The sequence below is a fragment of the Schistocerca gregaria genome, chromosome 1 (assembly GCF_023897955.1).
Source record: "Schistocerca gregaria isolate iqSchGreg1 chromosome 1, iqSchGreg1.2, whole genome shotgun sequence".
NCBI lineage: Eukaryota > Metazoa > Arthropoda > Insecta > Orthoptera > Acrididae > Schistocerca > Schistocerca gregaria.
In genome coordinates this window covers 292,427,352-292,453,854 of record NC_064920.1, presented here as the reverse complement: position 1 = coordinate 292,453,854, position 26,503 = coordinate 292,427,352, and the positions used below count along the sequence as shown (strand labels likewise).

Here is a 26,503-nt window from a genome sequence, read left to right as displayed (position 1 = left end):
CAATATCTGCCTATAGCATATTAACCGAACTCTTTCTATTATCTTCGTCAGAAGATCAGTTAACTAATTCTTTCCATCGGCAAGTTCCTACAGAGTTTTAGCATTGGGAAACCTTTCTGGAACAAAGAGGTGTCAGACCTCTAAATGTTTTGACCGTTGATGGTTTTGAGGATGTATTGCCAGTTTTAATGTATAGTGTTGGAGGTTGTTCTGGCATTTGAAATTATTCACATAGTAAGTGACATTACCAAATTAATTATTTCGATTCTTCAATAACTGAAATCATTTCTGCTTCAGTGGCAACTGACTTGTACATAATGTTTCCCCGCAATGGGCGTCCCCAGAAATTATTCCAAGAGGAGGCATAAATATAGAACTGAAACTTTTAACAAATTTAATACACCAATATTATTGCATCTCACACATTCAGTAGTCATCCACTCAGTATTTCGGAAGTAGATTATTTTTGCGCCTAAAAGGTTAAGGGTATTTCTTTAGTATACTAGCAGACCAACCCAGCATTACCCTGGTATTTTGCCAATTTTCTATTAGAAACGAAAAAAATGAATTACATTTGCAGTACAATATCTAAAAAAGTTCGTTCCCTTGTATTCGTGAAGACATCTTTGAAATTATGAAACAGTTGTACAAAGAAATATGCATAATCTCCAAATGTGTAACACAGTATCTTGGACAACTTATGTACACTGAGCACAGCTGCTTCATGTGTCCGCAACGCGATTTTGTAAATGTATCTATGGCAACGCCTGTTCGTGTGTCTATATTCGGTTACTGTTCTCCTATATAACCGTTTGCGTTTTGCAGCTGAAAGAAGATAAAAGCGCTGCCACGCGTTAGGGATTTCCTCAAATTGACTCGACTGTAGGATTGCCTTCGTTGTAAGGAATTAATGTATTAAAACTTCATCCCTGATGTGGAATTTTTTCGTGCATCTCAGTGTTTATGAACTCATATCTCTTGAACTATGTGCTGTACAGTACTATATTTGTGTAGGTACATTCAGCAGCATATGTGGATCGTCCGTGAAATATGTTGCGAATAGAGTTAGTAGCAAAGAAGTAATAAATTTAAATGTCATGCGCAATGCGTCAGTTTTTCATACATCTCATTATGACGTGAATTATGTGCAGTTAGCAGCATATGCGAATAATGTTTGCAGAACGTATTGCGAATACAGTTAGTATCACAGAAGTAATAGATTTAAATGACATGTATGATGTGATTATAGGTAGGTGGTTCTTGCCTCTGCAGCGATTGTTGCCTGATAGTAAGGGGTATGTGTATCAAGTTTGGTGGAAATCGGTCCAGTGGTTTACGAGGAGATGTGAAAAACATACAAACACACACACACACACACACACACGTACACATCCATTTTTATAATATGTATGTGTCATAAAAGTCAACCACCTTGCCGCAGTGGCAATACCGGCCCCAGTCAGATTACCAAAGTTAAGTGCTGCCAGTCTTGGATAGCGCTTGGATGGGTCATTGGCCGGGTGTGCCAAGTGCTGTTGGGAAACGTGGTGCACTCAGCCCTTGTGAGGCCAGTTCAGGAGCTGCTTGACTGAGAAGTAATGGCACAGATCACGAAAACTGTCAAAGGCATGGAGAGCCATCTGCTGACCATCTGATGATACCTACGAATAAGGATGCCAGAACGGCAGGTCGGTGCCATTGGCCCTTCAAGGCCTGTTTGGATGGTGTTAAATTATGGGTTATCAAGACGCTATGAATACTGATGCCATGTTTTTGTTTTAATGAGCTGCAATTACATTCTCATATCATTAAATTCTGCACGTCCAACCAGTTTGGAAATGAAGCTAGAAAAATTTATATAAAATATTGTCATTTATTTACAATCAACGTTAGATTTACACTGAAAACTGAAAATTCGAAAGTGAAAAGAAATTTAGATCCATTAAGTGGTCTTACAACCGTGTTCTTTGGTTGCTACCACAACTCAGATTAGGGCGATTTCATGAAATTTTGTAGAGCTTGTGAACAGCTGTCATGCATTACAATATACTTTCCTTGTACTCAGAAAATATGTATGTAGCCTCTATCGATCCCAAACTGGATATGAACTTAAATTTTCTGAACCCAATATACTGCTTCTAATGTGTAATAACTTAGCAAGGAATGTATACTCCACAGCATCTCGTTGGCTAAATATTACTCGAGATGCCACGTCTCTTCTGTCAAATTCCGCTAATACAAACAGCTTCCACCCTGAGTATATTCAGATGCATTCATTCAAATATCTGGCACCTAGCTTATCTACTTATATCTGATTCACATGATTTACACGATGCACAGCTGCACTCACACACACACTTACAACAAATAATACAATAAAACATATGACAGATAAAATACAAGAAGTATTATAATTGCTGCTGTAGGAAGAATTGCTGTCAGTTAAAAAAAAAAATGGTTCAAATGGCTCTGAGTACTATGGGACTCAGAACCACTTAAACCTAACTAACCTAAGGATATCACACAACACCCAGTCATTGTCAGTTAACAGTGAGACGCTAAAGAAATGTATGGAAGAGATTCTCGCAATGTTTTCTGGAATGACTATGCAGAGAACAAGTGCATCGAAAGTTAGTTAACGTGTGTTAGCACATCAATGAACCAAATTTCAGATCAGTCATCATAGCCAAACGTCAGTTACTGTGTGTACTAGTGGTATCCGATGATATGAATCCTACCTGGAGTGAGGTTAATTGTAATATTGTTTAGTATTCGAATGCAGTGAAACTTAATGGCACTTCTGTATGTAGTCTCAGCTCAAAGTAACTGTCAAATAAACGAAATCTTCTGTTACATTTCGCAACAAATCTAGTTTTAATTCTGTTCATCTGAGGAAATTACTATAGTCTTCAATCCTACCTTATCTCTCTCAGAATATACAAATGTATGACAGAAAAAGAAGATGATATTCAGTTTATAAATTCTGAGGTAAGCACCAATCATAGTACTTGAACCTGAAATTCTGATTGTGAGGCAAAACTATAAGCTACTAATGTTATGCAGTCCTAAAGCATGAACTACAAACTGACCACTGCAGCACCGTGAAACGGCGTTAAGAAGGAGCGCGCACTCGCCCAGGGGGATTGGTGATGGTGGTTGTGGTGGTGGTGGCGGTGGCGGTGGAGGGGGGGGGGGGAGGGGGTGTCTGGCCGAAAACGCGCGGCATTCCAGTCGTCTGCGGGCTCTTGTCTTGGCAGCATCTTGCGTTGAGTGGACACGTCGCAAAGTCGTTGGTCATGGCGCAACATGCAGCAAACGACAGAGCAACGTTACGCCATCAAGTTTTGTGTGAAACTAGGAAAATCGGGTATGGAAACGTTGGATATGTGTTGGCAAGCCTACGGTGATGATTACCTGTCAGAAGGCAAGGTTTTCAGGTGGGCGAAGAGCTTTAAAGAGGGCCGGGACAGCATTGAGGACGAGGTCCGCTCCGAACGCCCATTAACCTGCAAAACTTACGAAAATATCGATCTTGTGCGCGTTTTATTGAACACCAAGCGCTAGATGAGTGTCGGGATGATAGCAGATGATCTCAGACTTGATAAAATGGCAGTGCGCATCGTCACCAAAGAATTGTGGATGAGGAAGATCTGCACTATGATGGTCCCGAAGATTTTGTCAGACATTCAAAAGCAAGCACGTGTGGACACCTGCCGAGACAATCTCCAGAGCCTTGAGGCTGATCCGAAATTTTTTGATGATGTTATCACCGGAGACGAAACCTGGGTGTTTCAGTACGACCCGGAGACATGAGTGCCGAATGGCACACTGCAGTTATATCCCTACATACAAAAAAGGCTCGTATGAGCAAATTGAAAGTGAAAGCCATGCTGATTGTGTTTTTCGATGTCAGGGGCGTGGTTCATGATGAGTTTGTGCCCCAAGGCTAAACTGTCAGTAGTACTTTTCATTGCAAAGTGCTCAAGAGACTGAAAGCCAGGGTCCATTGCGTGTGGTCAGCCATCGCCGATGATTGGATGTTCCACCATGACAATGTACCGAGTCACACCTGCTTCATGGTGACCAGCTACCTGGCCAAGATAGGAATCCAGCGATTCCCCAGCCCCCATATAGTCAGATTGTGGCCCCACCATACTTTTTTTCTGTTCCCCAAACTAAAAACGTTCCTGAAAGGACACGGTAATGGGACTCTGGAGGAGGTCCAAGCCTCCAACGCGAGGGCTTTGAAGGCCATCCTGAACTCAGTGTTCGCAGCAGCATTTGAAGCATGGAAATCTCGCATGCTGCGGGTTGTTGACTCTCAAGGATCATACATTGAAGATTACTAAGTGGTTGAAGCGAAATCTACAATAAATTTTAATTCACAAGCTCAGTATCATTACTTTTTATACAAACCTTTCACAGTCACGACACTGTATGGTATGAAAGACGTTACCGTTTGACAGTTTGAACGACACAAGCGCTTTAAGCGGTGAGAAAGCAGTCATATACGTCTTAACGATAATGTTTTTGTTTTTAATTGTTTTATACTTAACGAACGAAATAGTTGCTATATTTTTGCGTTCTATGCGTTAGTAAGTTACTAACTGAGAAAATGATTGTGAAACACGTTTTAAAAAAGCCTAATCTCACTGATTCAATGACATGACCTACAGTTTATTGATGAACAAATACAGGGTGACACAAAATAACAGGAATGTTTGAAATGAGTAGTGTCAGCCATGACAGGTGGCAGCACTGCGGGTTTATGACAGTTAGCGAGTAAACAATCCGGCATTTCAGTAATCATGGATCAGTAGAACGGACAATAGCGTGCGTTAGCCATAAAATATTTTATAAAAATAATGATAGTCTAGTAGCGGTGTAGAGGGTGTTTCGACGTTTTTATAATTTAGGACGTCATGATGCCGTTCCATCGAAACACGCCATAAAATGTTGGAATAATAACTCGGAAGAGACTGGATCTGCCCTCAAGAAGAAACCAACAGGAAGACCAAGAAGTGTGCGTTGTCCAGCGTACATTGATGTTGTGCGCGAGTCTGTCTTACAGAGCCCAAGGTGTTCAATTCGTAAGCAGTGGCTGTAATGTCCCGGGAGGTTCGCAGAATTCTTCATTTTGATTTAAAATTTCTTTCGTACAAACTACAAATGGTGCAACAATTGAAGGACAACGATTACCGGCTACGATTAGGATTCTGTCAACAAATGATAACAAAATTAAACGATGACGATGAATTTCTAAACAAGTTGTGGATGTCAGATGAGGCAAATTTTCATCTCACAGGTTATGTCAATAAACTGAACTACCGTTACTGGGCAAACACAAATCCTAATGACGGTCATGAGCGCCCTTTACACTCTAATAAAGTGACAATATGGTTAGTGTTTCATCGTATGGGATTATCGGACCGTATTTTTTCGCAAATGAACAGGGAAATACAAAAACTGCTAATGTCGGTGGTTACGTCGAGATATTACCTTTTGTTACACCTGCACTGAACAACTTTCCAAACGTTCAAGAAGCCTGGTCTCAACAGGACAGAGCGACATCACACACTGCACGGCAATCAGTGGCACATGTGCGAGAATTGTTTCGAAATCGTGTGATCTCACGAGTCGATAACATTACCTGGCCCCCTAGATCGCAAGATTTATCCGTTTGTGATTTTTTTCTTGTGTGGCTACCTCAAGAGCAAAGTCTACACGATTCGACCAAGAAGCATGGATGAGTTAAAACAGAGAATTCGGGATGCAGTTCACAGTATCCCAGCTGAGTGCAGCGGTCAATGAGGAATCTCAACAGCAGATTTCACGAATGTACTTGTACAGGAGGACGCCATCTAAACGACGTATTTTTTTTAAAAAAAGATAAATGCCATCAGTGTTTCGTAAATGCAAAGTTGTAAAATTTCAATTACTATGAATGCAATTTCTTTCCTTTATCACTTCTAGTTTTATTAAATTGTAGAAATATTCCCGTTTTTCTGTGCAACTCTGTACTTTCAAATATGTGTATATTTGCAGCTTGTTCCACTGAAAACAAGAAAATATAAATACATACTTCATGCATGAGAAGCATATATTTGTCGACTGTTGTTACTACTTTACTTAAATTTTTTTATGGAGTCTAATGTTTCGCCATTTCTTACACTTCACTATACTTTCTAATACACAAATATATTTGTAAATGTAATTACTTTAGCTTCAAAAGCGAATGTGTTGAAGAGTGTTGTCGTGTTGGCTCAGTTTTAGCAGCAAACGTGGAATTGGTTTCTTTTGTGTTCGGAAACAGCTGTATTGCTTTTGACGATTTATTGTCACATCTGTGTGGTTTTCCTTAAGCTATAGACGTGGTGGCTTATTTGGCACGTTAAATAATCTAGGTTTTACATTCCATATAGGTTTCCTACGTTCCACAGTCACTGATTGGTCTGAAAGTGTAGCGAATAAAAACTCTGTTATGTTGGGTATCTACAGGGTGAGGTGGCTAAGTCATAAAACCCCTTGTATCTCCCTAACCGGAATAGATACAAAGATGCCGTTTGGACAGTGAATTGCAGGGACAGGGGCTACTTGAATACATCACATTTCATGTTTGAGCTATTTTTTATTACAGAAGTATGAGGCCATCTTTCGTTTTTAAAATGGAACCCTATGTTAAATTTTAGCGTATCATGATGGGCTTAAAAAGGCAGTTTCAAATATGTGTACATCATAGTTTTTAGGCGAATAGCTTTTGAGACACAGATATGTTCTCGTCTCGTGTTAGTCCTTCGAAGTGGCGTTGTGCAACGCGACATTTCCTGTTGTGTAGAGTACATGGTAAACGTCGCGAGTCCGTCCTTAAACAAACACGTCCATTTACCCGACAATAGTAATACATACTGCGATATTTTGCGCAAAAATTAACTGATGATGTCACGCAAATATTATTCAGTTATTTGACAACTGTGATACCAAAATAGTAGACAACATACAGTATTAAAATACTACAAGACGTTAATACATTTTAAGTAACAGAAATACAAATGTAAATGGGGAGGCACTTATTGGTCACAATTATTTCGCACGCACTTGTTTTTTATTTAAAAATACTTACTATTGATCACAATACGAAGCAAATACTAAGATGCAAAATACATACCATACATGATACATACCTTTACTGTAGCATGTGCACAAAATTTGCTTCCCCTATGCTGCAATGCACATTTGTAGTCGCCGTTCGAATGATTTGTGAACGGCTGCGAGGGTGTCACGTGAGATATCAGCGCAGGGTTCGATGATAAGTTGCTTCATATCGTCTGGCGTAGTTGGTATTTGAACATACACCTTGTGTTTGATTGCTCCCCACAGAAAAAAATCAAGAGGCGTCAGATCAGGAGACCGGGCTGGCCACTTCAGCACGTCGTCCTGTCCAATAATCTGGGAAATTTTCATTTAACAGCTCTGTAGCCACACGGGAAGAGTGAGCAGGACATCCGTCATGTTGGAACGACATGCACTGACGCGTAGTTAAGTGGTACATCTTCCAGCAAAATGGAAGAACGTTTCGCAGGAACTGTGCATAGTTATTGCCATTTAGTATACCCGGAATGACGTATGGCCCCACAATGACATTTCCGACGATGCCGCACCACACACACACATTAACACTTCACGGCTGCTGTTGATATACCTGTGGAGGCCAATGAGGGTTCTCCATTGACCAATAATACATATTACGCAAATTCACATTATCGTGCCGGCCGCGGTGGCCGTGCGGTTATAGGCGCTACCGTCCGGAACCTCGCGACTGCTGCGGTCGCAGGTTCGAATCCTGCCACGGGCATGGATGTGTGCGATGTCCTTAGGTTAGTTAGGTTTAAGTAGTTCTAAGTTCTAGGGGACTGATGACCTCAGATGTTAAGTCCCATAGTGCTCAGAGCCATTTGAACCACATTACCGTGGTTGGTGAATGTCGCTTCATCAGTAAAAAGCACCCGTTGAAAAAAAGTTGGATCATCTTGTAGGCGCTGCAGAGCAAACCGGCAAAATTCCTGGCGCCGTTCGAAATCCACACCGGAGAGCGCTTGATGTAATGAGAGGTGAAACGGGTGAAATCTATGCCGGTGCAATATGCATAGAACACTTCTCTGACTTATACCACATTGCGAGGCGATACAGAACAGTAGGGTCGTTATGTATCAACACTAGAATGCCCTCTTCATGTACCTGGCCAGTTGCAGTTTTCTGTCTTGTCCTCTGTGTGGCGTTACATGATCCCGATTCAAGTAGTTTCTTGCAAATAAATGCAAGAAGCTGGCGCGTAGGACGCTCACGATCAGGATATAGCTCTCGATATCGCTTTATTGCTCTAACAGTATTTCTTCTGCTGTCACCATACACTAAAAGCATATCTAAATTTTCTTCGTTGGTGTACATGTCTGCTCCAAGAAACTGTGACGGAAATGCGATGTCTCTTTACTCCAGCAGCACATTTATACCCTTCTATGCAACTACCTCGTGCATCACCTTGCGGCGTTATCGAGAAGCAGAAACAACGCCTTCCCTGTTAAGTTCTTCTATAGTCAACAGGAAAGGTTGCATTGGACAACGCCGTTTCGAAGGACGAATAAGATACGAGAACGTGTCTGTGTCTCAAAAACTATTCACCTAAATATTATGACATACACATACTTGAAACGTCTTTTAAAGCCCATCATGTTACGCTAAAATTTAAAATAGGGTTCCATTTAAAAAAACCAAGGATGGCCTCATATCTCTGTAATAAAAAAATGCTCAAACATGAAATGTGATGTATTCAAGTAGCCCCTGTCCCTGCAATTCACTGTCCAAACGGCATTTTTTTTATCTTTTACGGTTAGAGAGATACAAGGGGTGTTACGACTTAGCCACCTCACCCTGTATACATCTTTCTGCAAAAGGTCTGGTCATCTGGTATTAACTAGCAATTTTCTGTTACGAAAGGAAAATGAAATTATTCAGCAAACATCTGTACGTTGCAAGAGAATCGTTAATATTTCTGTACACTGTTTTGAAGCCAGCGTAGGCGGGGCATGCCGCCGTTTTAAGTAATTCAAAACATTAGCAGATTACTGTTTACGATTGCTTCTTGTTCATTAATAAGAACTGTTTTAAATAATAAAAATTATAGAGCCTGCATGAGTAATATAGTGTCAGTGAGGCAATTTCGAAAGTTTTTCTGTTCTTGAATTAGTATTTGCTCTAGTGACATGACACATTTTGGCCTCCTTAACGTAACTTGTTTTTTTCCGGATAACTCGGAACGGAAGGAGCTGATGTGAAAAGCATGCTTTAGTAATCCATTTAATTCCTTTTTTACTATATTTCTATCGATAACAAATGAAATTGGAACTCCGAAACCAGTGCCTATTTGCTTACTGGTATCGGTACTACTTCTGGTTCATTACATTTTCAGCGTAGAGCTCAGCCGCTGAAACAGTTTTAATGCAGAAAACAGCTCTCCAAGATGAAGGTTTTGGGAAAACTCAAGTGTACGAGTGGTTTGTTCGATTTAAAAACGGCGACATGTCGATTGATGACAAACTTTGTTCTGGAAGCCTATAAAATGCCCGAATCGATGAGAGTGTTGGAAATAACCAAGAGCTTGCGCTCATAGATGGTCGACAGACAACTGATCAACTGTCAGAGATTAGTGGGTTATCTTGGAGCTCGGTTCAGCGAATTTTAATGGATGATTTTGGAGTGAAAAGGGTTACTGCCAAGTTTGTTCGCCGGCCGGAGTGGCTGAGCGGCTCTAAACACTACAGTCTGGAACCGCACGACCGCTATGGTCGCAGGTTCGAATCCTGCCTCGGGCATGGATGTGTATGATGTCCTTAGGTTAGTTAGGTTTAAGTAGTTCTAAGTTCTAGGGGACTGACGACCTCAAGTCCCATAGTGCTCAGAGCTATTTGAACCAAGTTTGTTCCTTAGCTTCTGACTGATAATCAAAAGAAGCGTAGAGCTGGAATGTGTCGTTTTGAAACAACAGCTTAAAACTAATCCACATTTTTTGTCATAGGTGATTAATGCTGATGAATCATGGTGCTGTGGTTCCGACCCAGACACAAAGCAACAGTCAAGCCAATGGAAGACGTCATCGTCACACCGTCCAAAAGAATCGTCAAGCATCAAAACAATGCTGATTTGTTTATTTGACGTTAAAGGCGTAGTTCATTCATAGTTTGTTCCCCCAGGTAAGACCGTCAATAAAAGCGTATTTGGAATATTTAAGAACATGGTGCAGCAGTGTTCGTCAAAAAATACCCGATTTGTGGCAAAGGGAGACTGATTCTTCCATCATGACAACACCCCTACACACACACACAGCCATATCAGACAGTTTTAGGCTAAAAATGGCATGATTCCGCTGCTGCCCCCTGCACATTACTCGCCTGACCTGGCTCCGTGCGACTTTTTCTGATTTCCGCACATGAAGAAGGCCATGAAAGGACACCGATTTTACAACACTGAAGAAGCCAATGAATAAACGAGAGAGGAGCTGTCAGCTATTTCTAAAGATAACTATAAAAAATGTTTCGGACAGTGGGAGCACCGGTGGGACAAATGTTTTTGTCATAGTGGAGAGTATTTTGAAGGGGATAAGGTTGTTTTGTAAACAATTTGAAAATATACTGCTTTTAAAAAATAATTCAATTTTTTTCGGGTTCTCCCTCGTAGACTTATGTGCTCTGAAAACCTCAAAATGAAATTCAAAAGTAAAATAAGGCAGATGATCAAAGTAGTCGTACATTCCAATTGTGCTGTTTGGTTATTCCTGAAAAACTGACAGTTATGGCGAGAAATATTCCGCGAAAAGCAGCAAATAGGTTACTGTTGGAAAGGTAGGCCTACGTCTTACACAGATTAGATTATCATTACTAAAAAGCTACTCACATACATGTTAAAGCAAAATATCCATTCTATGGGGTTTTAAGTGTTTCAGATCAATCCCTTAATCACATTTATGGCATTCCACAATGCCGGGAGATGTTTAAAAAATCTAGCGGTATGAGTATAATAAATTATATATAGCAATGTATGAAAATATTTATGTGTATTATTTTCGTATTAGATTTACTTAAGCATTAATCTGCTTCTCCAAATGCGTTAGTATAAACTTGCCGAAATGTTGTAACACTGAATTACGGGAAGTTTGAACCTGGATTGTATTGTAACATTGTAGATACATGGCATCTACATCAGCACCTACACCTACATGGCTTCTCTGCAGATCACACTGAAGTGTCTGGCAGATGGTTCATAGAACCACATTCACGATTATCCTGTTATTCCACTCTCAAACAGAGCGAAAAAAAAAACAAACGGACACCAATATTTTTCCGTGGGAGCCCTGATTTCCCTTATGTTATCATAATGATCTATTTTCTCTCTGTATAGGTTGTTGTCAAAAAAATATTTTTGCACTTGGAGGAGAAAGCTAGTGATTGAAATTTCTTGAGAAGATCTCGCTGCAATCAGAAAAACTTTGTTTTAATGATGCCCACCCCAAATCCTGTATCATGTCCATAGCACCCTTTCCCCTGTTTCTCGATAGTACAAAACGTGTTGCTCTTCTTTGAACTTTCTCGATGTACTCTGTTAATTCTGTGTGGAAAGGATCCCAGACTGCGCAGCAGTATTACAGAAGAAGATAAGCATGATGTAGACAGTCTCCTTTAGCAGATGTGTTCTGTCAATAAAACGGCCTTTGCTTCGCCTTCCCCACAAAATTTTCTGTGTGTTCTTTCCAATTTAAGTTGTTCGTAATTGTAATTCCTAGGTACAGTATTTACTTGAATTTACAGACTTTAGATTTGATTGATTTATTGTGTAACCGATATTTAACGGATTCCTTCTAGCACTCATGTGGATGAACTCGAACTTCTCATTATTTAGGGTCAACTGCGAATTTTCGCGCCATATTGATATCTTATTTGTATCTTGTGATGACTTTACTAGACGATAAACGACAGCATCATCTGCAAATAACTTAGCTGCTGAGATTGTCTCCCACATCGTTTATATGGATCAGGAACAACACAGGGCCTGTAACACTGGTAAAAGTCAGAAATCACTTCTGCTTTGCTCGATGACTTTCCGTGAGTTACTATGAGCTGACATCTCTGACAGGAAATCGCGAGTCCAGTTGCATGATTGAGACGATACTCCATAAGCAGGCAATATTATTACAAGCCGTTTGTGAGATACTGTGTCAAAAGCCTTTCGGAAATCCAGAAATACGGAACCAATTTCAAATAAACAGCACTCCGCACTACGTGTGGGTAAAGAGCTAGCTGTTTTCGCTGGCTCTATTATTATTTGCTTTGTTTTATTACTACTCGCGTAACAACTAATATATGAAATAAAATGTTACTACGAAAAGAGCCCCGAAATACCTTTTAGTGATGCTGTGCTGTGACTTTCTTTGGATCATTAATTTTCAACAAAACAAAATATATTATGTTCTTATTCTTCTGGATCTGGCTTTCTATTAAAGGAACATTTTTTCGTTACTGTAGCTCACTATAATGTTCAACATATCTTCCTTACTTTATAGTTATTGAAAAGGTTAATAAAATTACTTTGTTATCAATACTGATGTTACAGTACGCAATGATTGTTCAACATCAAAATTTTGCAGTGGATTTTTGTTAACAGTAAAACGCCAATAAGTACCACGACTAACACGAGAACATGAGACTATTATCGGAGAAAAAGACGTTTATACTATAAGGTTTGCCAGACTAGAACTACGCACAGCAAGCTTTATTTTATGTTATGAAGGTAAATTATCTTTTTGCACTGTTAGTAATATATTATCAGCAGCCCGAGTCAACCTGTAAAACACATCATAAAATCTGCTGCTCTGTTATGCAATTCCGAAAGCTGAAAGAAATAATTTTACTTCACTATTACCTGCCCGCTTCTTTGCGGTATGATTGATTTCATTTAATTCAGTTTGAATGCGCCGCGGCAGCGGCTCGTTCGTTCGTAGCGCAGCTCTGCACCACGAATAATATTTAAATAACTGAAAATGTCTTAAAGGGATGGGATAAAATAGCAGGCAAGCTTATTACAAATCATAATGCAAGGTTTCACTAAGTAACTCTATTCAAAACATTTAAACCAATTAATTACACACCTTTCCAAGGGTATGTCCAATGGCGTCCCTCTCACAATATTGACAAAAGAATGCTACGCAAGCGTACAATATAACGTCATAGGTTCTTCCTACTCACGTAACTCCAAGAAGACGACAGAGAAATTAATGTTTGTTCTGTATTATTTATACTAGTAACATATTCTCATCTTTGTTTGATATTTAATAAGTATCGTCTGTGGCGGTTTCAGTACTCACCGACACGGATATTATCTGAATAAAAATATCAGTACATAATTTTATACAAGAAGAAAACGTGACACATAATGCTTTCTCTTTGTTACATAATATGTCTTTTGCTAAGAGACGTTACACTGTGATCCACGAGAACGATGTTTTCTAAATCCGTGTTGACTATGTGTCAATAGGCCGTTCTCTTCTAGGTAATTCATAATGTTCGAACACAATATACGTTCCAAAATCCTGCTGCATATGGACATTAATAATACGGACCTGCAATTTAGTGCATTGCTCCTATTGCCTGACTTGAGTCTTGGTGTGACCTGTTCATCTTTCCAGTCTTTGGGTACAGATGTTTCGTCGAGCCAGCGGTTGTATGCGATTGTTGAGTATGGAGCTATTACATCAGCATAATCTGAAAGAAACCTAAATGGTATACAGTCTGAACCGGAAGACTTATTAAATAAGTGATTTAAATTTCTTCACTACTCCGGGTTGGCAGTTGTTCTTAACTCGAAATCTGAAATATTTAATTCGTTTTCTTCGGTGACGAAATTTCGGAAGGCTGTGTTTAATAACTCTGCTTAGCAGTACTGTCACAGTATTGTCACTGTAGTATTTCCATTGCTATCGCGCACAGAAGGCATTGATTGTGTCTTGCAACTAGCATGCTTTACATACGATCAGAATCTCTCTGGATTTTCTGCCATGTTTCGAAACAAAGTTTCGTTGTGGATGCTGTTATAAGCATCTCGCATAGAAGTTCGCTCTAAATTACGAGCTTATGTAAAAGAGCGGGTTTTGCGTTCGTTTAAATTTGGTATGCTTTTCTCGTTGTTTGTGAAAACGTATTCTGACCTGTTTTGTGTACCACGGTAGATTTATTTGGTATAAATCTTTCAATTGCTTTCTATACTATTTCTCTGAATTCAAGCCACATCTGGTCTACACTTACATCGTCAATTTGGAAGGGGTGGAGATAGTCTCTCAGGAAGGCGCCAAGAGAATTTTTATTTGCTTTTTTGGATAGATATATTTTCCGTTCATTTTTGGTGGATTTGGAATTACGGTATTTAGTTTCGCTACGACAACCCTGTGTTCACTTAATTCCTGTATCCGTTTTGTTGCTGGTTATTAGCTCAGGATTATTTGTTGCTAAGAGGTCAAATGTGTTTATACAAACGTTTACAATTCTAGTGGGTTCATTAACGAATTGTTCGAAATAATTTTCAGAGAATGCGTTTAGCGCATTTTCGCCAACATATCGAGGGCAAATTGAAGCCACTAACTAAAATCGGATAAGAGTTTGAAATTAGATTCAAGTTGTTCTTTTCATCTTTCAGCAATTTTATCACCTTAGTTGAGGGGTTGGTAAAACGATCCAATTATTTTTTTCTGATTGTGAAGAATGATCCCTACCTATAATAATATATTCAATTTCGCTACAAGATGAACTACTACTAACAGCAACAAACACGTGTCGCCAACTTTAATTAGTCTGCCTACTGCAGAATTATGCTGTTCTAGATTCTGCGCACTTTACTGCTCTGACGGGAGGAACGTAAAATCTGAGTCAGAGCAATCTTCCCACTACCACTTCCATATCAAATATTTAGAAACAGACAGCCCAGCCTTTTACAGTGCACTTATGGGCGCAGACGGTATCAATCTAGGGGTGGCACAAAGCTTCCGAAAACTACCACGAGAGCGCACGCAGTTTAATGGACCTCTTCAAATCAGAGGAAATGTGCTCGGGAACAATGTTTTGTGGGCAGCTCTTATAGATTTTTCTTTCTTTCTTTTTCACACAAGTGATACCACTGCACTGCGCCAGAAGCCACCCCTGATGGTCTATTGAATGTTTAGTTGCATTTGATCATGGCGTTACACCAAATGTTTCCACAGAAGAAACGTTCTAGATTCTTGTCCTACTTTTGCGTTAAAACCCATGATATCATGCTGTAGATCTATAGGTCTTAGCAGTTGTCTGCTAGATACTCAAAGGAATGAGTACGTTTGGGGTGTAGACTGAGATGATATCCATGGGATATACGTTAATGATTTTAGAGGCAACCGTCTCAGAGTTATTCACTATTTTTAACAAGTCGGGAGGTCTCCAGAATTAAGAAACAATGGGTGATCTCTGTATAAGGGTACGAATAGCAGAAATTGATTCTGATGATTTATTTTATTGCAGTCTGCTGCTAGTGATCGAGCCAAGAAATTCAGGATATTAGAGTTTTTCTTATCCCTGGATCATTTGATTTTATGACACTGATGAGAGAATCGACTGAGAAGTGGATAACCCATATCGCTAGCCATAGCTCATCCTTGAATAAAAATATGACAGCCAGGATGTGGCAAATGCACTTTGTATTGTAAGGGCAGGTTTAGTAGTGATTCAGAGGCAGTGCTGTAGAGGGTCAAATGGTGAGCGCTTTGCAGTGATGAAGTTAGTTAAAATGTGAAGGAATATTGAGAGCCAGAAGCCGTGTTAGATTCTGTTGCGCAGTTCATTTTTATGACACCGTGGCCTCATTGGGTCGGAGGAGCGCCGATCAGAGCCAGCAGAGGACGTGACAGGTAGCAGCTCGCCGCACGCCCGGGTGTCAACATGGAGAGTGGTACTCGGGGTCAGTTACGCCAGCCGAGCAACACCAGGATATTCTACGGACCTACAAGGGAAGAAGGCCAGCAGACATCAGCGGCAGAAAGCCGCATTGAACGATCAACAGCCAGCTCGTCAACATCGTCAGTCGTGAGGCGTTGGAGTGACGCAGCGCCTGTGTTACTCAGCGCCGCCACCGTTCGGAGTCGTCGCTTCCATCGCAGTCATCGTAATAGTTCCCATCGTTTCCTAGGAGACGCCAGAGCGACGCCGCCGCCGAAGCTGTCGTCGGGCGCCGTCAATAAACAGTCGCCTGTCATGGCATTCATCGCCTGGGATGGACTGTCGCCAGCGTCCTGGGACGCTGCCGCCACAATGACTGGGACAGAAGTCGGGGACTCTGGCCCGCCGACGCTAGACAGCCACCACATGGGATGGCCGCTGAATCAGGACACTAACCCATCCCATTGCCTAGGGGCAACCCCAGCCGCGATCACAACAGATGCCCGTGGCGCGTGGTTCCAGCCTGCGCAGTACGACCCAGCAGGGCCAGAGCGCCTGTGTCGAGGCAGCAGATTCGAGTTACGCCAGCGCAGCTATAGACGCAGCAGCGGGCGCCTGGGTGAGCGTCCGCCCACAGGGCCTACAACCATTGTACTGCAGCGGTCAATAAATGTATTATTCTGTCATCAGGAGTCATCCGTGGACACACCATGCCATCCTCTCCCTCTCTCCCAGCAGAGAAACCACGTTCGAAGTCGGCGGCAGGCTGTGGTGTCCCGTGCTTGTTAACATGACTCAATTACACTGGTATCAAATGTGGCCGTGCACAGTACTAAGGAACTGTAGTTACGCTTTGTTTATTGGTGATTCTATAACTGGAGCTGTAAAGGATGGACACTATGCTGTTAGTGGCATACGAAAATGAAACATCGAAGGGGCGATGACATTGTTGCACCCTCAGGGCATTCGCAGCAGTTTCCTTTCAGAGCTGGACCATGAACGCACAGCAGGGCCAAAGCTACTGGTCGGGCTTTTGTACGGACGGATGTCCTGGCTTCAGACATCAGCATATCTCGGCATAGGACAATGTGGCGTGATGGGGCTATGGTGGTAAAAATACGATCGGTCAAAGTTTCCACCAGACATCATAGACCACTTGGATATGGACGAGGTAAAACATGCTGCTGGCATGGAGAATTCGATGAAATGTTACGCTAGTGCACATGAATATAGGTTCGAGTGGGAGACACCTTAGAAAGCCGACTAAAAAACACCATGAGCTATGCCTTTATAACGATGCGGGTGACTCTCCACATAGGGGCGAAAACGTGCAGGTGGAAAGAACACGCCTTGTCACTGGTGGACGGCTCTGACGTCTGTCTCACATCCCACTTTTTCGGCAGAGAAACGCTTTAAAGAAGTGGATTGGAAGAGGAATTAATACGGAGCCAATGGAGGAGGTAAGAGAGACCTTATAAACTTAATATAACACGTCCAATTCCACCTTAACGCGGACGTGGCCTTTACAAATCAAGTATCCAAAAAATAAAAATAAAAAGAACAATACGTCATTTAGGTGTGAAGGAGCCGCGACTTCCAGTATTCCAATCCGGGGTGTTATTGGCTCCAATTCGTGCATGCAGTCTTCGAGATGCCGAGCATGAAAAGTAGCCGGGAACTTGCGGACCAGGTTGCGCGCGACATCTACTGCTCTTCCTGCAACTTGCCGTTATCAATCCTTAAGCGAGCCGACAAACCGTTCCCCCGACCGATTTAACCACTCGTGGCTTTTTGAGGCCTGCCCCGGACCGCCGACGTCCCCCAAAAGCCACAACTTGCCAGCCACTTGCCATGCAGTTAATTGGGTGTAACAGAACCCGTTAAACAAGTAACACACACTTCGACCAAAGAGCATAGCTCGCGACATGTAATCGGATCGATATCGATAACCCAAGTTGTTAGTGGCGCCCGCGGAGTGTCATGCTGCCAAAATTAAAGCGGCCACGGCTCAATAGTGAATCATTATTATTCATCATTTGAAAGTATAACGTTATTTATGAAGTAAATTCTAGATATTGGAATTTATGACTTTAATATCGTAGCTATTAAATCCCATGTCATAGTAAAGAGCTAGAGAACGTTCAAAGAGAATCATAACTACAATCGATATTTACAAGAAACGGTTGTGGTCTCACACAATAATAGCGTGAAAGCTGTTGTTGTCACATAATTTGGGTACTAGAGAAACAGGATTAGCACAGCTTGTCGTCAGGCGAAGATGGAGCCACAGTGTTTGTCAAGTCTACCGTCTCACTGAATGCCGTTGTTGTATATGTCCGTTCTCTGGCATCTGAGAACAATTATCTAAGAAAATTTACAGGTTTGGACACAGAACAATAAAATTATATTACATAAAAGTTATTAGAAAGGTAGATAATAAAAAATCCGCTAATTCTGTGTCTGCTACAACAGAATTCGTAGCGCACGTAGCTGTCGAAAAAAGAAAATGACGGCGATTTACTTCCAGCAATGAAATTTACATCGACAAAAAAGTACATGTATATTAGAAATGTATACACGTATATTAGAGAAACTTCAAGTCGTTGACGGTGAAATAGCTTTACAGGCTCAACATTAATGTCTGAAGATGTCATAGAACTTATCTCAATGAACATTAAATCAAAATGACAAGACGAATAAACATGCTCATTTTCCTTATGAGAAAGTGCCAACTCTTCTATATTTTAAACACATCGAGTACATAGTGACAAATAGTTGTGGTCCATATTCATTGACAGTTGTTTGTTGGACGTTGAATGTTCACAGTGTTAAGGCAGATGGAGTCACCGGCGCACCTGCCGCAGCCGCTTCCTCCTCGTAGCGTTTCACGATCTCCCGCGCCGCATGACGTTTTGCTGATCTCTTCTTTGCGCAGATACCTGTGCAATGTTACAGGCAGTTAAGAGTTAACTCACGTATACCTCATATACCTATAAGGTGTCCCAACAGAAAACATCACATAATCACACAATGCTTCTAACAGGTAGCTGGAAAAGTACAGACTCGTGCACATATTGGTACATATCAAATTAACATGTGTTATGCAGTATTTCGAAGAAGCAAATTTTTTTCGCTTTACTATCTGAGCAACGAAGATGTGAAATAAATTCATGATGGGAAATCAAGTATTTTTGACAATCCCTCTATCGCAGCATACCGTGGTGAGAAACGTTTATGGCGTAAAATTGTGAGTATACTCATAAGGGGAGGTAAAAATCATTAACAAACGAATTCAGTGCTAGTGAACTAAGGGAGTGTCTCTGAAAATTAGTTCTTCTAAAGCTTCATAATGTCGTATTTAGTTTGGATTTTACCTGTGTGCTTTTACACTGAGTATAATAGCTACCATAATGGAGTATTTTGGGCGACAGAGAACAGAAGATCACCGCCGGTCACCTAAATCAGATATTTTTGCTTCAGTACAGAAATGTTACTTATTAAAAGACTATGAGAAAACGTGTATTATGTTACTTAGTTCCACGCAATGACAGTAAATTTTGCATTGTATTTCCGTACGAAGAAAGAATCTACAGGGGTTACTCATAAGTACCTCCAGGGTTTCTGAAGATGACTGCTTGAAAATTGCAAGAAAAACAGAAATACGGCAAATCAATGGACAGAGAACCTCCCCAAGTTTAGATTCGTAATATGCGCGTAGCTTATCAACATCTATATCCATACCCCGCAAGCCACCTGACGGTGACGGAGGGTACTTTGAGTACCCCTATCGGTTCTCCCTTCTATTCCAGTCTCGTATGTTCGTGGAAAGAAAGATTTTCGGTATGCCTCTGTGTGGGCTCTAATCTCTCTGATTTTATCCTCATGGTCTCTTCGCGAGATATACGTAGGAGGGAGCAATATACTGCTTGACTCCTCGGTGAAGGTATGTTCTCGAGCCTTCAACAAAAGCCCGTACCGAACTACTGAACGTCTTTCCTGCAGAGTCTTCCACTGGAGTTTATCTATCATCTCCGTAACGCTTTCGCGATTACTAAATGATCCTGTAACGAAGCGCGATGCTCTCCATTGGATCTTCTCTATCTCTTCTATCAACCCTATCTGGTACGGATCCCACACTGATGAGCCATATTCAAGCAGTGGTCGAACAAGTGTACTGTAACCTACTTCCTTTTGTTTTCGGATTGCATTTCCTTAGGATTCTTCCAATGAATCTCAGTCTGGCATCTGCTTTACCGACGATCAACTTTATATGACCATTCCATTTTAAATCACTCCTAATGCCTACTCCCAGATAATTTGTGGAACTAACTGCTTCCAGTTGCTGACCTGCTTTATTGTAGCTAAATGATAAAGAATCTTTCTTTATATGTATTCGCAGCACACTACACTTGTCTACTTTGAGATTCAATTGCCATTCCCTGCACCATGCGTCAATTCATTGCACATCCTCCTGCATTTCAGTACAATTTTCCAATGTTACAGCCTCTCGATATACTACAGCATCATCCGCAAAAAGCCTCACTGAACTTCCAATTTTATCCACAAGATCATTTATATACAGGGTGAGTCACCTAACGTCATCGCTGAATATATTTCGTAAACCACATCAAATACTGACGAATCGATTCCACAGACCGAACTTGAGGAGAGGGGCTAGTGTAATTGGTTAATACAAACCATACAAAAATGCACGGATGTATGTTTTTTAACGCAAACCTACGTTTTTTAAAGGGAACCCCGTTAGTTTTGTTAGCACATCTGAACATATAAACAAATACGTAATCAGTGCCGTTTGTTGCATTGTAAAATGTTAATTACATCCGGAGATATTGTAACCTAAAGTTGACGCTTGAGTACCACTCCTGTTCTGTTCGATCGTGTGTATCGGACAGCACCGAATTACGTAGGGATCCAAAGGGAACGGTGATGAACCTTAGGTACAGAAGAGACTGGAACAGCACATTACGTCCACATGCTAACACCTTTTTATTGGTCTTTTTCACTGACGCACATGTACATTACCATGAGGGGTGAGGTACACGTTCGACGGGCGTTTCATAGGACGTGGAGAACGCATAAATTGGCCAGCCCGTTCTCCTGATCTTACACCTCTGGACTTCTTTCTGTGGGGTACGTTAAAGGAGAATGTGTACCGTGATGTGCCTACAACCCCAGAGGATATGAAACAACGTATTGTGGCAGCCTGCGGTGACATTACACCAGATGTACTGCGACCTGTACGACATTCATTACGCCAGAGATTGCAATTGTGTGCAGCAAATGATGGCCACCACATTGAACATCTATTGGTCTGACATGTCGGGACACACTCTATTCCACTGCGTAATTGAAAACGGAAACCACGTGTGTACGTGTACCTCACCCCTCATGGTAATATTTATTTATTTTTATTTATTTATTTATTTATTTATTTAACCTGGCAAGATTAGGGCCATCAGGCCCTCTCTTACATCTAACCAGGCATTCTACTTATTTTACAGTCATATGTTTCAGTAGGCATGTTAAACTACATCTAATACAAAAAGTGAGATAAACAATTAGAAAGGTACACCTCGAAAAATACATTATTGAAGAGAAAGATTTAAGATAGGAGTGCTGGCAGCAGGGAGTATGAGGGAGACTCATGGTGAAGGGAGGAGAAGAATAGAGAGACATGATGAAACATAATTAAGGAAAATATAAAGGAAAAGGAGACTGCGTGGCTAATAGAGATAGATGAAGAGGAAGGCATCTCAGCAGCAAGATAGGATACGCTAGCCTTGCTATTTGACAGATGAGAGGATTGGCCTTGCACATTAATTTTGTGGAGAATTTTATGCGGATGATAGTAGGAAATGCTTCAACTTCTTCTTAAAAGCAACAGGAGATTGAATTTTCCTCAAGGTAAGGGGCAGTTTGTTCCAGAGGCGGACAGCGGCAACTGAGAAGGAGTTTGCAAAAGTTTTTGTTTTGTGAGTGGGCACAGTTAGGATACCAGATAAGAGTGACCTCGTGTTTCGATTATGATGGCATGACAGGTTTTTAATCTCTGAAGCTAGGTACTGGGGTGCTTGCGCGATGAGGAGTCGGTGAAGTAGACATAGAGTGTGGTAGTCACGCAGTTTGTCCGGCCGCAGCCACCCTAGCTTGGAGTATGAAGCACTAACATGATCATATCGGCGAATGTTGCAGGTGTAACGCACACAGGCATTCATGGTTAGCTCTAGCCGTCTTTTGTTTTCACTACTCATGCCTTGTTGAATCACATCACAATAGTGGAGGTTCGGTAGAACGAGTGCTTGCACGAGCTGGCGTTTCAAGTCCTGTGGGAATATGTTCCGAAACTTTTTGAGAGCATAGAGACAAGCAGACGTCTTTCGGCACACTGCGACTGTATTCTCCGCCCAGTTGAGATGCTCGTCCAAAGTTACACCCAAGTTCTTCACTGTTTTCTGATATGGTATTGGAGTACCTTCGAGCAGAATAGGAGGTAGCCGTTCGCGGAAATCTGAACTTATTAATTTCTGATGGGCTATTAAGATTACTTGCGTCTTTTTTGCATTTAATTTAAGCCCCAGGTTTTTCGCCCATCTCACTACTGAAGACACTTCATCATTCATCAGAGCGATTGCAGTGTTTACGTCTTCAGGTCTGACGCTTAGGTAGAGCTGGAGGTCGTCGGCATAGAAATGATGTTTACAGAAGGACAAAACCGAGGAAATATCGTTGACATATAAAGAAAACAAAAGTGGTCCTAAGACTGATCCTTGTGGCACTCCCGAAGAAACATGTTTCCAGGAAGATTTTTCATTTGCGCAGACAACACATTGCTGTCTGTCTTTTAAGTAGCTTTCAAACCATCTCATTGCACTATCAGAGAGATTAGGCCGTTGCATTTTTCTGAGTAATATGTCAAAGTTAACAGTGTCAAAAGCTTTGCTGAAGTCCAGTAGCGTCAATATTGTTGCCTTTCGATTGTCGATGGCATATTTCAGGTCATCAGTTACTTTAATTAGAGCACATATACATGTGCGTCAGTGAAAAAGACCAATAAAAAGGTGTTAGCATGTGGACGTAATGTGTTGTTCCAGTCTCTTCTGCACCTAAGGTCCATCACCGTTCCCTTTGGATCCCTACGTAATTCCGTGCTCTCCGATACACACGATCGAACAGCGGAGGAGTAGTACTCAAGCGTCAACTTTAGGTTACAATATCTCCGGATGTAATTAACATTTTACAATGCAACAAACGGCACTGATTACGTATTTGTTTATATGTTCAGATGTGCTAACAAAACTAACAGGGTTCCATTTAAAAAACGTAGGTTTGTGTTAAAAAACATACTTCCGTGCATTTTTGTATGGTTTGTATACCAATTACACTAGCCCCTCTCCTCACGTTCAGTCTGTGGAATCGATTCATCAGTATTTGATGTGGCTTACGAAATATATCCAGCGGTGACGTTAGGTGACTCACCCTGTATATTGTGAGTAGCAACGGTCCTATGACACTCCCCTGCGGCACACCTGAAATCACTCTTACTTCGGAAGACTACTCTCCATTGAGAATGACACGCTGCGTTCTGTGATATAGTAACTCTTCAATCCAATCACACAATAGGTGTGATAGTGCATATGCTCTTACTTTGTTCATTAAACAACTGTGGGGAACTGTATCGAACGCCTTGCGGAAGTCAAGAAAAACGGCATCTACGTGGGAACCCGTGTCTATGGCCCTCTGAGTCTCGTGGACGAATAGCGCGAGCTGGGTTTCACACGACCGTTGTAGAGCGCACGACTAGGAGGCAGGGAACATGTAGATAAATCATCTGCTCTGCCTTGTCGCATCGAATTAGTTCGCCCCTGCAGATACGCAACACAATGAACGCATTTGCAAAGGGGACTGCTTTAGTTGCGCCTTCTGCGGCAGCAACAACAGCGACTTCAATGAAATGTACGCTCATATTAGACGACCATAATATTACTGCGCATGGGGGAGAGGGTGCTTCGGTCGGCGTATAGTGAGCTAGCGCGTAATCGGGGCTTCGGAGAAAGGAAGGACGGTACAACTACAGATATCCAATGAAAACTGCGCTAAGCCTAGTGTCATGAACTGGACGGTCGATCGCAGAAGGGGTAGACGCCAAGATCTTTACATGCTGCGTCTGTTTCACTGGAATGCGTTCCAATTTCATCCTCTCTGTCAGCTTCTACAGTGTGCAACAGAATTAAAGGATCACTTTCGCCTCCCAATGGGACGCGTAAGTTTTAAATGTAGTTCGTTTTTCCGTATTAGTGCAAAAGCGTGGCACCGTGCAACCTCAGCCTAGGGCTGTGACCCCAGCCTAGGGCTCTGCGACGCTTCGAACAGCTTCAAACACATGCCAAAAGAAGGCCACAGCTCGGAAGTTCATGTGCGTTGTAAAGTGGATTAATGATGCGCATCTTCATATTTTCGCGGCTCAAATACTGACCCATAAAATTTCGATAGCGCACCCTCATAAATTTGACGTCTTCTAATATTTCGGCTGAATACCGTCCAGCTATCTGTAGACTGAGCCGAGGTGACTGACACTCCAGCACTTGCTCAGTCATTTTAAAGTCGTGGACCGCACCACTGCACATGCGGCCATAGATACACATGGCGCCAGAGACGTTAATCGGCGGCAAAGACGTATGGCATATGCATTGAAATAGATCTATGGCTGCGCAGTCGATCCACACGGTGATATCGAAGTATCACTGTGAGCTGCGAGCTTCACCGTATCGACGTCTTTGTGACGTGGCCCCATGGTAAAGACAAGTTAAAAGGATTTTTAGATCATCAGAACTCTATCCACAGACAAATTCAGTTTACGATGGAAATCGAAAAAGATGGATGCCTTCGATTTTTGGATGTGCTGGTACGGCGTAAAGATGATGGCACCTTGCGACATGCAGTTTATCGAAAACCGACCCATGGTGATTTATATTTACGCGCAAATATTTGCCACCATCCTTCACAGACGATGACTGTACTCAGAACTCTAGTACACAGAGCACATGTCATTGCTGATGAGAGCAGTCTGGTGGTCGAGCTTTTACACCTGAGAAGAGTTTTTGAAGCCAACGGATACTCACAACAGCAGATACATAAGGCGCTACAAATGAAACCAACTGTGGATATAAGAAAATCAAAATAAGACAAGGAAAGATTTAAATCTATGGCTTTTCTGCTATACCTATCACAAAAATACGACGGATCCTCAGTAAGCACGAAATGAAAGTGATTTTTGCCCTCCACCAAAGGCAGTAGCACTCCTGGGTTCCGTTAAAGATGGTATGGTGCTTCGGAAGCCTGGGGTTTACAAGATCCCATGTGAGTGCGGCCGTTCATACATCGGACAGACGACACGTACTACCCAGGAGAGATGCACAGAGTCCCCGACTCTTACAACCGAATAAATCTGTTGTGGCCGAGCACTGGGCACTGTATAGTGTACGATAACGTCGAAATTTTAGCCTCGACTTCATCCTCCTGGGACTCTGTAGTGAAGCAAGCAATTGAAATTCGCTTGACGACGAATTTAATTAATAGAGACAGCGGCTTCAGCTTGTACAAATCATGGAATCCGGCAACTTCTGTAATAAAATCACAAAGCCGTCGCGACGGTGCAGCTCGCAGTGATACTTCGATATCACCATGTGGATCGAATGGATTAATGATGCTGTCACATTTGCAACAAATTTCACCATAGTTCTGGTCAACGCGAACGTGGAGGTGTCATACGATGAGTAGGCCGTCACAGCCCTTTTTAGGAACATTTCACTCCTTATTTTGTCTTCACTACGCTGGAGGTCAGAACCACGTCACCCTGTGTTGAAATCAAATGTTTTTATCATGGGTGGCCGACGATAGCATGTAACACACACCGCCGCTCAGAATAGACACGAAAGGACCTAAGGCTGCGTCATAAAGGGCGTCAACGAAAACATCCGTTTTACCGGGGCACTGAGACCCACATATCTCGCGGTCGAAAACGACTATTCACAGTGCGATGAGCAACAGGAAGGCGCTGTTGGCATTGTTTGACACTGCTGACGCCCTACGACGTTTCGATCCTTCTCTAAGGACACTGTGGGTCGGCATTCCCGTTGTAACTGATCGCACCCCTTTGGAGTGCGGCGCGACCATACGTTTTGGACATGTGCACAGGATGGAACCACTAGGGACTATTCAAAACCATTCGACGAAATTTGTACGTAATCAAATGCAGCAAAGTCTACTTATCCTTTTCAGCTCTCCTGTTTTCCGCCCTCTTGTGGCTTCATCACTGGGAAACGCAGCATGCGCGTGAACCGGCAAACGGTCCCTCTAAACCCCCCCCCCCCCCCCCCCCCAGTTCGGCATCACCTTCGGTGTCACACACCCATCTTTGTTGGGCACATTATAAATGTACCCGTCAGAAATTTCGACACCAATTCAGCGTGGTGGCTGCTCTT

General features: G+C 41.9%; 1 protein-coding gene across 2 annotated transcripts in view; it reads right to left on the bottom strand.

The window, feature by feature from the left end:
- LOC126341588 (uncharacterized) overlaps positions 1 to 26,503 on the bottom strand; it is a 151,778-nt gene that overhangs the window by 33,249 nt on the left and 92,026 nt on the right. Inside the window, exon 9 of one of the 2 annotated variants that reach the window (XR_007565154.1) lies at positions 18,704 to 18,940. Coding sequence is in view for 1 of the 2 variants with exons in the window: in XM_050001785.1 (XP_049857742.1) it covers positions 18,822 to 18,940 (119 nt within the window). In the remaining variant the exon portion in view is untranslated. Of the gene's footprint in view, positions 1 to 18,456; positions 18,941 to 26,503 lie in introns of those variants that run through there. The other variant, XM_050001785.1, reaches the window with a different exon arrangement.